The sequence below is a fragment of the Dipodomys ordii genome, unplaced genomic scaffold (genome assembly GCF_000151885.1).
Source record: "Dipodomys ordii isolate 6190 unplaced genomic scaffold, Dord_2.0 Scaffold60, whole genome shotgun sequence".
Taxonomy (NCBI): domain Eukaryota; kingdom Metazoa; phylum Chordata; class Mammalia; order Rodentia; family Heteromyidae; genus Dipodomys; species Dipodomys ordii.
The window spans coordinates 8,497,253-8,512,848 of NW_012267276.1; the positions used below are offsets into that span (position 1 = coordinate 8,497,253).

General features: G+C 37.3%; 1 protein-coding gene across 1 annotated transcript in view; it reads right to left on the reverse strand.

Moving 5' to 3' along the window:
• Spata5 (spermatogenesis associated 5) overlaps positions 1–15,596 on the reverse strand; it is a 119,730-nt gene that overhangs the window by 73,244 nt on the left and 30,890 nt on the right. The window contains exon 11 of the mRNA XM_013022111.1: positions 9,557–9,766. Coding sequence (XP_012877565.1) covers positions 9,557–9,766 — 210 coding nt within the window. The remainder of the gene's footprint in view (positions 1–9,556; positions 9,767–15,596) is intronic.

Genomic DNA, 15,596 nt, shown 5'->3' on the forward strand with positions numbered 1-15,596 from the left:
CACACACACACACACACACACACACACACACACACACACACACACACGTTTAAAGGGCTGCAGGAGTGCTGGGTGGCTGTACAAGGACACTAAGGACTGGGAACACCCTCCGAGCCAGAGAACAAAGGCACTTGGGCTTCAGCTGTGGATCCCACTGCAGGAAGTGCTGTGATACCCTACAAACCCTCAAAAGTCTCAGCACAGTCAGCACTTAGACACAGAGGTCCTCGCTGGCCAGACCAAGCAGCATAGCAGCCTTGAGACAGCTGAGACAAACATATAGACATCAGCAATAAGCTTGAACTCTGGAATCCTGCCCCACAGAAGGCCCTATAAGGAAGCAAAGCCCTTACTCCAACAAGCCTAAAACAAGTTGAAAAAACAAGTGTGAGCTAAATAGATTTATTTTCTTTGTTACTGTCTCAAATATTTTGTTAAACTAGCAATAAATGGAATAATCAATCCTCTTCATTGCTTGTAATGGCTATCTGAGATGAATATTTTATTTTTATTTTTAAAATATTAATGGTAAAGAAGCAAAGTGATTTGTATGAAACCACATAATTGAGAAAGGGCAGTACTGAGCTTCACAATTTCTTCACTGTTGAAAGCTGAAAAAGGAGCTATTTATCCTAAAATGTTTAACTACTTTCCAGGCAAAGAAGATAAAATAATGTAAGGCAAGTAAGCCATTCACAGAAACAATAAGAAAAATCTTATACAAAAGTCCTGACCAAAGTTCTAGAATAAATTAAGCTGCGGAAATAATAATAAAAATGAAGGCTTTTGTTTTCCAGACCAATATTTTTTCTATAAATTACATTGTTCTGTTTTCTTCTAAGATCTTAAGAGAAAGGATAGAACCCATTAAGACTGTGTAAGAACCGGTACCAGTGGCTCATGCCTGTAATCCTAGCTACTCAGGAGGCTAAGATCTGAGAATCACAGTTCAAGGCTAGCCCAGGAAGTTAAGTCCATGTGACTCTTAGCTCTAATAAACCACTCAAAAAACCAGAAGTGGCACTGTAGTTCAAGTGGTAGAGCACTAGTCTTGAGCTGAAGAGCTGAAGGACAGCACCCATGCCCAGAGCTCAAGCCCCACAACCGACCAAAAAATAAACAAAAAACAATAACAACAACAAAAAACTGTGTAAATATCAGCGATTCAAATTCAAAGGTACTGGCAGTGAGCTCACATGACAAGGATGAGTTTAATTCTTTTTAAATGCATGTGTTTCATGGGTTTATTTAAAAATAGTAATTTTATTAACATCCATCATAAACAAAGGACTTGTTTAGAAGCTGGGTGCTGGTGGCTCATGCCTGTGATCCTAGCTACGTAGGAGGCTAAGATCTGAGTATCACTATTTGAAGCCAGCCTATGCAAGGAATTTTGTGAGACTCTTTATCAACCATCAAAAATACTAGAAGTGCAGCTGTGGCTCCATGGCAGAATGCCAGCCTTGAGCAAAAATGCTCAGGGACAGTGTCCACATCCTGAGTTCAAGCCCTAGTACCAGCACCAAAAAAAAAGAAAAAGTATTCCACAAATCCTTAAGACTATATATTTGTACTTCAACTTTATCCAGTAAGCAACTACAATACCCTGTTCCTATGTGCTTCACTGATTTAAACTGCCAAAAATTAGGTACCAAAAATTAGTATATTTGAGCATAGTGTTTATAGCACTCCTTCAAAGATTTCCATTATTAAGAGTTTACAAAACAACAAAAATGTCAACCAAAGTACTTTAGCTCACTTTTCTTTTGCTGTGTCTCATTATTTTACAACATATCAGTCACAGATTCAAGTATAAGATTCATATCCATACTCTTGATAGTTCACCTTTTTATCACTATTGGCTTTGTTCCAGTCTTCCCCAGGGCTTCATAAATGTGTCTGACACCGACTTACTACTTTAGGCTATTAGAATTCAAATCAACTTTCGGTGTTTTAAAATGTCCAGAGAAGGCAAGTTAGCCCAAATGTTAACTATAGTTAAATGTTATGAATGGAATATACTCATAAAACCTAAACTCACATGAGATCAAATTACATTTCTGTGAGTAAAGGATCTTTAAAATTAATTTTTTAAAAAAAGTACAGCATCAGCACATATAGCAGACCATGCTGGGAAAATAGGCAAACAAAAACCCTAAAAGGTAAGAGGAGCTGGCAGAGAAAAGAACAGAATTCAAGCTATTCCTCTCAAAATGTACAAACAAATCATCCCCATAATTCATTCACTCAGGGAAAATGAAATGACTGGCTTCTTAAGAAATTTCATTGCAGGTAACATGGTGGATAGAATTAAACAAGCAACTTGCAATGTGCAAATACACATATACATAAGCCATAAACATAACTGTTACTGGTGACCAATCTTCTAATCTCCTTTACTGAGTTGTATAAATCATCTCTAGGGATGTTTCTCAAATTCCATGTTTTTTTCACCTCTACAAATTATCATTCTCTTGAGCTACCACTGCTGTTGGCCATATCTACCTTTCTGTCCCATTTCAAACTGACTAGTTTAATTACCAATTTGGCATCTATCTTTCACCCCCAACTTGTTTCTTGCTGATCCTACTTCCATCTGCCAATCATCTGAAGTAAAAATTTTAATCACCTCCACTCTTTTTTTCTTCTTTGTAATACAATTAAAAAATCAAGGACTTCTCATTGTGAATGTGACCCATTTTATTATATTAATTACTTAGTTAAATGTCTCTCTCCCTAAATTACAACTGGACAGAAAGTAAGGAACTCATCTAAAAAAAGTTCTGTTTGCTAGGCACTGGTGGCTCATGCCTGTAATCCTACCTACTCAAGAGGCTGATATCTGAGGATCCCAGTTCAAAGCCAGCCCAGAGAGGAAAGTCCATGAGCCTATGTCCAATTAAACATCAGAAAATTGTTAAGTGGCACTGTGGCACAAAGTGGTAGAGCACTAGCCTTGAGTAGAAACAAAAGAAAACAAACACATAAACCTCAGGGACATCGCCCAGGCTCCAAGTTCAAGGCCCACAACCAACAAAAAGGAAACAAGGTTCTGTTTAACATGTACAGAAGTTGATATAAAGTTTTTAAACATAAACTTTTCAGTTATTTCTGATGTAAAACATTAATAACTATTTTTCAAGTGTAACACTAACTTACAATTTCCTGCACCTGTAATTCTTATTAACAAAAACTAGTATTTCATTATCATAAATAAAAACTAAGCAACAAAATATTGTTTCTTTTCAATTATATTTCTTCCAAGTCTAAAAGTATTCTTTTGTTCTAATCTTGTTCTAAATTTCAAAGGCTTTGTTTCTATACTTACTATAAAGTTTTGTGCTTCACCCACAGCTGGACTACGAAATATTTAATATGTAAGACATCTGTTTATACATTAGCTTATCAGCTGATGCTCATCTCAAAAATATTAACAGTGTATACAGTGTTAATTTTTTTTTTGAGTTCGATCGTGGGGCCTGAACTCTGGGCCTGGGCACTGTCCCTCAGCTCTTCAGCTCAAGGCTAGCGCTCTACCACTTGAGCCACAGTACCACTTCCGGCTTTTTTCTTTTTTCTTATTTGGTGCTGAGGAATCGAACCCAGGGCCTCAGGCATGCAAGGCAAGCGCTCTACCACTGAGCCAACTTCCCAGCCCCTACAGTATTAATTTTTTAAATAGAAGCCAGCTTCTATATGTTCGCCATCAATTTAAAGTGAATCCAGGTCTTAAATAAGTTTGTGAATCTACCAATGGCATATTAACTATCCCTACTTGTCCCAAGAATCACCAGTTATTTCCTAATGGTCATTCAAACAGTGATGAAATTAAATATGTCTTTACTTAACATTGAAGTCAATTATTGCAAATGAGACAACACACTATTTGACAAGTGAAGAGTTTCGAAATTAAAGCAAAACAAAACAAAGACCCTAAAAATTCAAAAGGTTTCAGGTTCTATTAACAAGGAGATGAGTCAATGAGGATGAATATGGTTAAAGCTGTTTGTTGTGAAAATTGCACAATAAAACCAATTAAACTGTTTCAAAGAAGAACAGATAAGGGAGTATGAAATAAGGGTGAGGCTGATTGGAATATTTACTTGTATGCATATATGGAAATGGCACAATGAAACCTCCTCTTATGAAACTAATGTATGCTAATAACATTTTAAAAAATGGTTCAGACTCTAGATGAGTCTAAATGACAAGAACCCTCTAAAAGTCTTAAGATTCACAAAAGGGGTCTTTTAGCTCTGCCAGTTGCTCATAGTAGCTGGGGTTGTTGCTAAACTAGTAAGAGCCCTTGCCTAGCATGCATGAAGCCAGTGATTCAATCCCTAATAGTTTGAGAAGACCTAGTCTAAATTCCCCATCTTTCAATAAAGAAAATAGTCAAGTGCTTAAGGAAAGGAAAAGGATTCATAAAAGGCTTGAAACTGGACATAGATCCTTGTGAGAATACAAATTAGAAGATGCACCCAAGGTGAAAGGAAAAGTAGCCAAGAAAGAAAAAAGAAAAGTTTTTAGAGTAGTGATTTGGTTTGAGCACAGAATACACACATACATTTGCAGATTATAACTGAAAGCTCCAAACTGAACTTGCCCAGCCAAATTCTTTGTGGGACTCTTCTCAGTAACTTTCCACTATCATCATGGACAGAGGGATGGACCTATCTCCTTTAAGTCACAGATTCACTCTCATCCCTATGATTCTCCTTTTCTCATTCTACTTATAATCATATAGGCCTCAGAGCTGGCCAGCCTTTTGATTTATTTTGGTTTGGTTTATTAGGACTATATCAGTATGTAGTCCAAGATCCCTTACAACTCTTGAGCCTCTTTGCTTCAGTCTCCTGAGGATTTTTCCACTTAATCATGTGTATGTCTGTGTGCATATGTGTGTATGCATCCACAGGTGAACTTATATAGTACCTGTCTGCCTGTCTGCTGGTATTAGGGCTTGAACTCGGGGTGTTTTGTTCTTGTTTAGCTTTTGTGCTTGAGGCAAGTGCTCTACCTGGTCTTTGGCCCTCAATTATTTTGCTGCATGTCTACATGCCTGGGTTTGTGATACTCAATAGACATTTAATTTTTAGCAAAGTCAAAGATTCACAGAAGATACTACAGAAACCGTCTTCCTTCCTTCCCTCTCTTCCTTCTCACCTATGTCTTCCTCCCTTTTCTCCTTCCTTTGGAAGGTAATGGGAATTGAACTCAAGGTCTTACACTTGTTAGGAAGTCACTCTATTGCATCAGCCATGCCTCCAATTCTTTACTATGTTGGCTGCAATCCTATCTGTGCTTTTCTGTGTCACTGGGGATGACAGAAGCACAGCACAGCACTGGCTCCTGTCATTTTGCTTCTTCTGTACCTAGGGATAACAGACATGTGTCATTGCACACTGAGATGGAATCTTGAGAACTTTTAGGTCGGGACTAGCCTTGAACCATCAAGTCCCCATCTTGGCTTCCCAAGTAGCTAGAGATTACAGGTTTGAGCCACTGTACCTCCCCTAATTTTTAACATCTCTTATTAGCACTGTACATTTGTGACAGTCATTGAACTAAGAGTGATATGTTACTACTGAAGTATACAACTTATATACTTGTATTGTTGTTTCCTGTTCAGTATACTATAACATGACATTATTTATCTGTCCCCTCAGGATCCTGGTAGAATAGCATCATTTTTACGAATTACATAAACCTAATCATAAGGAGTTAGAAAAAAAGCCAAGGATATTCAAGGGTACCTATAAAACAACTTCAAAAAATGTCAATATTGTTAAACATTGAGGGTGCTGTTCCTAAATGAACATTTAAAACACATGACAAGCTGAGTGCTGGTGGTTCATGCTGACAATCCTAGCTACTCAAAAAGCTGAGATCTAAGGATCATGGTTCGAAGCCAGCCCAAGTCATAAGTCTCTTATTTCTAATTAACTACTAAAAGTTGGAAGTAGAGCTATGGCTCAAATGATAGAGTACTAGCCTTGAACCAAAAAACTGAGGTATTATACCCAGGGCCCAGTTCCAACCCCAGAACCAGCACAAAAACAAAAACAAACAAAAACAAAAAGACAAAAAACAAATGCAACACAAATCTAAATGGAATCATTCTGTCATAAAGGATCTCAGCCTCCTATATAGCTAGGATTATAGATGTGAGCCACTTGCACCTGATGAATTTGGAAAATCCCAAATTCACATTATCTTATACCTTTGGTAACAGAATGGCAGAAGATTTAGTTAAATGAGTTTTAGTAATTACTTTAAACTGTGTTGTTCTAAGTAATACAATTTTTCTTGAAAATGGATTGTATTTTGTAGAATTCCTTTGAAACAATTATACAGAAAAAAACTCTCAAAAAATAAAAATCATACTAAGTTCTTAAAACTCCTATATTCACCAATACTGCTAATAAAGGACTCATTAAAAATCCTTATCAGAGCCCTTACCATCCTCCTTCCAGATTCAGAGACAGTTCTTCATCAAATGAAAGAAAAGTTATCCTATCTTAATTATCTTATTAATGAGTGTTTACACAAAACCAAGAAAGGAGCAGAAAGAAGTTGAAACTGGAAATTTTTTTTTTGATGAAATTGACCTTTATGACAAACTAAACTTAACCATACGCACAGAAATACATAAATATTCCAGAGGATACTTAAGAGCCCACAAAGCCAAGGTAAAGTCTCAACTCTGAATTGAATAAATGTGTCTTTTAATCTCTAGTTAGAAAAGATACACAGGGAAAATTAAAGGTTTTTTTCCCCACAAATTTAAAGAAAAAAATGTTAAAAATCTTGTCTCAAAACAGTTTATGAGCAGTGTGCTGGTGGCTCATGCCTATACTCCTAGCTACTCAGGAGGCTGAGATCTGAAGATCACAGTTCAAAGACAGCAAGAAAGTCTGTGAGACACTGATCTCCAATAAACCACCAGAAAACCAGAAGTGGTGCTGTGGCTCAAGTGGTAGAGTGCTAGCCTTGAGCTGAAGAGCTCATGGACGGCACCCAGGCCCAGAGTTCAAGCCCCACGACTGACCAAAAACAAAAACAAAAAACAAACAAAAAAAACATACCATAAAGAAGTTATCTTAGGAAGCAAAGGTAATGACCGCAGTAAAAAAAATATTAAAGAGTTTCACTATCTTTAAAATGTATTCTAAATACATATTTCTTAAGAGAAAATTCCAAGATAGATGTTTTTCAGATCATCTTCAAAATGTAGCTGATTGGTTATTTCCAAGTAGTCAAATTAAATTATAACACCTATGGCCCTGTAGAAAGCAGGTATACATGTTCAAAGCAAAAAGCAATTTGTTTTTAGCATAGAAAGTTAAATCTAGAATGAGTAATATGAACCAATAACTATATTGACTTCATTTCCACATCACAATCTGAATGGTATAACTATTTAAATCTCATCACAAGTATTAATCAGACCTTTTTTTTTAAAGTTCCTAACTTGTTATTTTGAAAAATTTTAAACATAAAGTTGAAAGAATAAACATCCACTATTCGTTAAAAATATCCTCCTTATAGAATCAAAACTAATTCTGTAAATTATACTAGGCTTTATACAGAAAAAAAATACACATTAAAACTGATAATTAGAACTAGTAACAATTTCTAAATAGGTTATGAACTCAAGATAATTTCTCAACATCATTTACCTTTTCTGTATGTAACTAGAACACTTAAAATTTTAAGTAAAAAAACTCAAGTTAAGGGCTGGAAAGGTGGCTCAAGTGGTAGAGCGCTAGCCTTGAGCTGAAGAGCTCAGGGACAGTGCCTAGGCCCAGAGTTCAGGCCCCATGATCAGCAAAAAAAAAAAAAAAAACTCAAGTTAATGTTTAGATTTTCCATGAACAAAGTGTAAGATAAACCTTCCCAAGAACCACTTACCATTTTCTTACAGTAAGAAGACTAAAAGTAAAATTGTATTCAAAGTTATGAAAGTTTTCATATTGAAAATAGATGACATATTTCTAAAATAATCCTAGGACTGTCCAGAGAGCTATACTAAGTAGCATCTATAACTATTATATTAGATTACAAAAAAAGTAAGATACTAGTTTCTAAGAAAGTATGTGTGTCCTTTCAGATTCAAATCTAAAAAGCTGTGAGCTAGGTCCTCATCAAATACATTTTTTATTTTCAAGTAGACAGAAAATATTCTACTATAAAATATGCAACTGTGAGATACACAAGATAGAAACAGTGGAATAAAGATGACAATAAAAAGCAGAGAGAATTCCGGTACAACAATGTCCATATGGTAAGAGACAGAGACCAAACAAAAATCAAGATGTCCTTGAAAATTTCAAAATCACTTATTACTCTAACAATCAAAACTGCAACCTTTAAAACCAATCATGGTTCACCAAAAATCAGTCTAAATGATCTCCTATCCAATAGTTTCTAAAATCTCTAGAAGAAAAATAACCAAAAATATGTTGAAGATACTGACTCTTAAAGAACAAATGCATATATCTTTACATATGTATTTGAAGTAATGCAAAGAACTGACCAACTTTATGATTTCAAATGTCCAATGATTTCAATTTTCTAAGATAGAAAAACAAATCGTAACACACTAAAAAGGTGCCTAGTGATATTAAAATAGTTTCTGAAATAAATTGACACTTAACATGTTTACGATATACTTCTGTTATATCATCCTCAGAAATGGATTTTACAGTATAGACACATGTATGCATTTGCTAACTAGATACATAATATTGTGATATTGTAATTTTGTTGCATAAAAGTAATTAAATTAATATCTAGTCCTAAAGTAAATATGAAACTATCAAGAAAGATACATCTCAAGCAATGGAAGTAAGCAATGAGCCAATAAAATGTATACATGCATCTGTGTCTATGTACTTAAGTAAAAATATGGTGCGTATATTATTTTCTGACTGAAATGTATTTTTAGAGTGTAAATTTACCAAAAAAATCAGTTTATAAATATTCAACTCATTATCATATTTACAAATAAGTCTTGTCTAGTCAAAAGTCTTTAAGTACAATTAAAACAATGTAGAAACAAAAGCATTAGTTTCTATTACACATGTGTATAAGAAATATCAGGAAGCAAGAAAAGTGAATCTGGGTCCACTATGGTATCGTGATTATATAGGTTAGTTAAGTTATTCCTCTCAGTCATCTCTCTATATTATCTTGTCATCTACCTCAAATAAAAATAAACATTAGGCTGGGCACAAGTGGCTCACACCTGTAATCCTAGCTACTCAGGAGGCTGAGATCTGAGGATCACGGTTCAAAGCCAGCTTGGGCAGGAAATTCAGTGAGACTCTCCTCCAATAAACCACCAGCAAACTGGAAGTGGCTCTGTGGCTCAATTGGTAGAGTGCTTGTCTTGAGCTGAAGAGCTGAGGGATAGCGCCCAAGCCCAGAGTTGAAGCCCACGACCAATTAAAAAAAAAAAAAATTAGCTGCTGCTTTTTCCAAAGTAGAAAATGAATGTAGAAAGAAGTCAGAGATAGATTAACCATTAAAAAAAAAAAAATTAACAGCCTACCTTTATAGCTAGAAAATTCAGTCCACTCTCATTGGCCAAAGCCTTGGCTATCATTGTTTTAGAGCACCCTGGAGGCCCATACAGAAGAACTCCCTTAGGTGGCTGAATACCCATTCGAATGAATGACTCTGGGTGTTTCAAAGGCCATTCCACAGCTTGTTTCAATTTCAGCTTGACATTCTCCATTCCTCCTATATCTGACCAGGATACCTGCAAAACACAACAGTTTCTAAATGCAAGTTTGGCAGGCCAAACAGAGAACAAAAACAAAGCATGTCAGCCAAACGCTGGTAGCTCGCGCCTGTAATCCTAACTATTCAGGAGGCTGAGATCTGAGGATCGTGGTTCAAAGCAAGCCCAGGCAGGAAAGACCTTGAGACTCCTACCTCCATAAACCACGAGAAAACGGGAAGTGGTGCTATATAGCTCAAGTGGTAGAGCGCTAGCCTTGAGCTGAAGAGCTGAGGGACAGCGCCCAAGCCCAGAGTTCAAGCCCCATGACCGACAAAAAAAACCCAAAACCCAAAAACCAAAGCATGTCATCAGCAAAGAAAGTACAAGGGCTAACAACCCATTTAAAATTTAAGAAGGTCCTTTTAAGAATATAAAATAGTAAATTAGGAGTACATTAAATTAGGAGTAGTAAATTAGGATCAGTGTATTGTAAAAATACTAAAAAAATCATTTCTGCTTAGTACTGTATAAACACTTCTTACATGATTAGACATATTATTAAGTTTATCTTCTGCTTTAAAAGTCTCATCTAGCCGCACCCAGTGGCTCACGCCTGTAATCTTAGCTACTCAGGAGGCTGAGATCTGAGGATCGAGGTTCAAAGCCAGCCCGGGCAGGAAAGTCCGTGAAACTCTTATCTCCAATAAACCACCAGAAAACCGGAAGTGGCGCTGTGACTCAAGTGGTAGAGCACTAGCCTTGAGCTGAAGAGCTGAGGGACAGCACTCAGGCCCAGAGTTCAAACCCCATGACCGACAAAAAAAAAAAGTCTCATCTATATGAAAATTTTCTGAGTCAGTGATCCCAGCTGGATCCCTCATCCATCTATGTATAATTTTTCAATTTCAAAAGGCTGTGCAAGATTACAATTTAACATCTAAGTCACATCAGTCCCCACTCCCATCATTCTCCCTCACTTATCTATACATTTAAATTTATATACTTAATTCCTATTATTACTTTTTCATGTGTGTGTGAGAGCACACTGGGACTTCAACTAAAGACTTGCTTCATTGGTCTTTTGTTTGGCATTCTACCAACTAAGCCATTCCTCCAGCCTGGCGTTTTTGTTAATTAATTGGAGTACGAGTCTCATAGACTTTTCTGTCAGAGCTGGCTCCTAACCTGATCCCCCCAGACTAGGATTACAGGCATGACTCAGTGGTACCCAGCTTATATATTTCTTTTTTTTTCTTTTTTTTTGGTCGGTCGTGGGGCTTGAACTCTGGGCCTGGGCGCTGTCCCTGAGCTCTTCAGCTCAAGGCTAGTGCTCTACCACTTGAACCACAGCGCCACTTCCGGCTTTTTCTGCTTATGTGGTGCTGAGGAATTGAAATTAGGGCCTCATGCATGCAAGGCAAGCACTCTACCACTGAGCCACCTTCCCAACCCATATTTAATTTCTTTAGCTTCTTCTTTAACAAAGTTTAATTTCAAGAACAATTCTGCAAGTCCTTCTGATTGTTTTGTCTTTGGCATACAAATGAAGTATATTCAAACTTCTTTGCTGACATAAATATCTCCAAAATAAAGTAGCTATTTTTTATACATATCATATGAATGATGTGCTTATCAGAAAATATACCTAGAAAATAGAAGAAAACATGAATCCAGATTTAAGTAACTCAAAAGCTAGTAAAGGACCTGTTATCCTGAATGGTAGTTCCTGGTGTCTCTCATCTTTTATTTTTAATTTTGAAATTTTTAAAACATATACAAACATTCAAATAACCACAGTACAATGGAAAGGACACTAAGTACAATAACAAAAGAAACAGAAAAGCCTTTGGCAGCTCCGAGGAAGGAAATATTCCAGCTGGAAGACAATTTGAAAGCAAACTCTCTCAGAAGGATGCATAAGATGTAAAAACAGGGAAATGGTCATGCAGAGGCCAAAAAAACTGGCAAAATTCTGAGAAAGAAGGAAGCATAAAGAGTGTGAGGAACAAACATTTAAAGGAGAAAACTGAAGCAAGTCAGACTCATACAGTGGAATTTTAGGTATAGAAAATGGTGTGTATAATCCAATTTGTGCTTCAGTAGGACTTTTGGGACAGGATTCACTTGAGGGGAGGCAGAGTACAGGGAGAACCATTAAGGATCTATCACAAATACCTGCTTTAAAAAAACAACTTGATGCTTTCTTCCATTCTTTTCTTGGTATTGTTTCTAACTTATTTATAAGGTACCATCTGATTTTTTTGTTGCTTTGTATGTTCCTCCCCCACAGTATAACCCCTGTTTTCACTGTATTTGATGTCAATCTAATTTGGGGAGGGGAAAGGTAAAAACAAAATGTTTAAATAGGGACACAGGCTGACCTGTAACAATGAGATGTACAAAATACTATGTTGAAAAATGAACTTTACAATTTAGGCGGGGTGGGGGGTGGGCGGTGGGGGCAGTGTAGTGGGGGAGGTGGGAGGGAAGGGATAGTAGAGGAAAAACAAAGGAGGAGGCATCAATGCTTGATAAGAAATGTACTCATGGATGGCTGGGAAGGTGGTAGAGTGTTTGCTTTGCATGCATGAAGCCCTGGGTTCAATTCCTCAGCACCACATAAGCAGAAAAGGCCGGAAGTGGCGCTGTGGCTCGTGTGGTAGGGCGCTAGTCTTGAGCTGAAGAGCTGAGGGACAGCGCCCAGGCCCAGAGTTCAGGTTCCACAACAGACCAAAAAAAAAAGAAAAGAAAAGTAATGTACTCGTTACCTTGCTCATGTAACTGTACCACTCTGTACAGTATTTTCACAATAAAAAACATTAAAAAAAGAAGAAATAATGGTGGCTTATTAAAGAAATAATGGTGGCTTATGATACAGATAATTAAGACATAATTATGTTTGGGTGATTATCTTCAGAGAGCTGATTTTAAAACAAAAGGGGCATGAAGATGCTGCAGTGATGACCCAGAACAAAATACATGTACACATAAACAGCTTTGTTGAATGGCAAAATATTCAATGTATAGCCTAAACTTAAGATAAATAAAGGAAGGGGTGGTACGGGAGGGGTGGGTGAGAATATTGAAAGGGGTGACATTGATCGAGATGCACTGTATTTTTAACTGTTTTGGTTAATATATGGTAACTCCTTTTTACAACTACTGAAAGATAATAAAAATATTAAAAAAGAAAAAAAAAAAAAACAACTTGAGCCAGGCACTGGTGGCTCATGGCTGAAATACTAGCTACTTGTCAGGAGGCTGAGATCTGAGGATTGTGGTTCAAAGCCAGCCTGGGCAGGAAAGGCCATGAAACTCTAATCTGAAAAAACTACCAGAAAACCCAAGGTGGTGCTATGGCTCAAGTGGTAGAACACTAGCCTTGAGCTGGAGAACTGAGGGACAGTGTTCAGGCCCAATGTTCAAGCCCCATGATCAACAAAACAAAGTAAATCCTAGATTTTCTGGAGGCTGAGATGTGAGGATAGAGGTTCAAAGCCAGCCTCGACAGGAAAGTTCAAGAGACTTTGATCTTCAATTAAGCACCAAAAAAGCCAGAAGTGAAACTGGCTCAAGCGGTAAGTACTAGTCTTAATAAGCAAAAGAACTCAGGAGGCAGGCACTCAGGCCCTGAGGTTCAAGCCTTAAACCTGGGGGTAAGGGGTGGAGGATAGAAAGAAATTGTGAAAATACTGTATAGAGGGGTTACAATTACATGGGCAAGATAATTAGTACATTTCTTATCAAGAATTGTTGCCTCCTCCTTTGTTTCCCCTTCCCATCACTCCCTTCCCCCGCCAAAGTTGTAAAGTTCCTTTTTCAACATAACAATTTGTACATCTCATTGTTACAATGGGTCCACCTGTATCCCTATTTAAATGATTTGTTTTTTTTTCCTTCCTCTCCACAAATTATACCAACATCAAATACAGTAAAAGCAGGGGTTATACTGTGGAGGAGGGACATACAAAGCAACAAAGAAATCATCTTATAAATATATTAGAAATCATCTTATAATATGAAAGAAAAAACATTTGAATACTTATCTTGGGGTTCATTTCACCTAACATCAACTTATCTGACCTTCTCTGCTTGTCTCAGACATATACTAGTTATTGCAAATAAGGGAAACCATGGGACCTATGTTTCTAAATTTTTTAATAAGGTTAATGCTACCATCTTGATTCTGGCACAAAATATTTCCTGGCTAAAAGTAATCTAATATACTCATTACCTGACTTATAACTGTTACCCCTCTGTATCTCACCTTTCTTTAAATAAAAAAAAAGTAGCACACCTGTACACACACACACACACACTAATCTACTTTCAATATGCTTTTCTGTACTATTGCTACTACATAAAACTTGAAAAGGCATAAGAAGTTAGCAAGATCGACTGATCTTGAGGCAGGCGCCAGTGGCTCACCCCATGTAATCCTACCTACTCTGGAGGCTGAGATCTAAGGATCGTAGTTGCATTCAAAGGTGGCCTAGGCAGTAAAGTCCATGAACTCTTATCTCCAATAAACTACTCAGAAAAAGCCAGAAGCGGCTCAAGTAGTCATTAGCCTTGAACACAGACAGGCTCAGGACAGCAGTAAGGCCAGTTCAAGCTCCAGGCTCAGCAAAAAAAGAAAAAGAAGACTGATCTTGAGATTTGACAGAAGAATACACTTTCTGTCTAGACAACAGAAGCAAAACCAAAAGAAACCAACCTCAAAGGTTTGCCGAGCATCAGCACAGAACTAATAGAATTTCCACAGGTTGTAGTATCCATTCCTAAAACAGCAACATTTTATTTAATAAAACATCACAGAAATCCTCCATTATTTGTGTATAAAAAAATTTACAGAGGAAGTATATAATGTATATTATTGCTAAAGAATAGGAACTTAGCGGGGCACCGGAGGCTCACACCTGGAATCCTTAGCTACTCAGGAGGCCGATCTGAGAATCATGGTTCAAAGTCCGCCCAGTCAAGGAAAGTCTGTGAGACTCTTATCTCCAATAAACCACTAGAAAACCAGAAGTGGTGCTGTGGCTCAAGCAGTAAGAGTGCTCGCCTTGGAGCTGAAGAGCTGAGGGATAGCGCCCAAGCCCAGAGTTCAAGCCCCAGGACTGACCAAAAAAAAAAAAAAAAAGGAACTCAAGTAATTATTCTAAGAGTATATGAAGAATTAAATATAATTAAAGCTATTAAGTTCATTCAGCATACTGCTAATATACTAATCCTAGGAAATGCAATGGACAGTCACATTCTCAAGTTGTAGGTTAATCTAAAAATGCAGCAGGAAATTTTGGATATATAAATTAATGAAAGACAGCTTATTATTCAAATAATTAAGTTTGTTGCTTTTAAAAGTGAGAATAACAAGCCAGGCACTGGTGGTTCATGCCTATAATCCTAGCTACTCAGCAGGCTGAGATCTGAGGATCGAAATTAAAACCAGTACAGGCAGGAAAGTCCAAGTGAGACTCATCTCCAACTAACCACCAGAAAACTGGAAGTGGAGCTATGGCTCAACATGGTAGAATGCTAACCCAGTGGAAAAGAGCTCTGGAACAGCACTCAGGCCCTGAGTTCAAGTCCCAGGACTGGCAGAGAGAGGGGGAAAAAAGGGGGAGGAGAGAGAACACAAGAGAGACAGAATGAGGAGGGAGAGAGAGGAGGGAGGGAGAAGGAGGAGGGAGAGAGAAGGAGGAGGGAGGGAGAAGAAGGAGAAAGGGGAAAGAGAAGAGAGTGAAGAGAAAGAGGGAGGGGAGAGATGGGGGAGTGAGGATAACAGGAATGTTTACTCAATTCATGGCATTTGTTATGCATTCAACTCATAAGTTTAACCTGGATCCAAACTTAATTTTGGAGT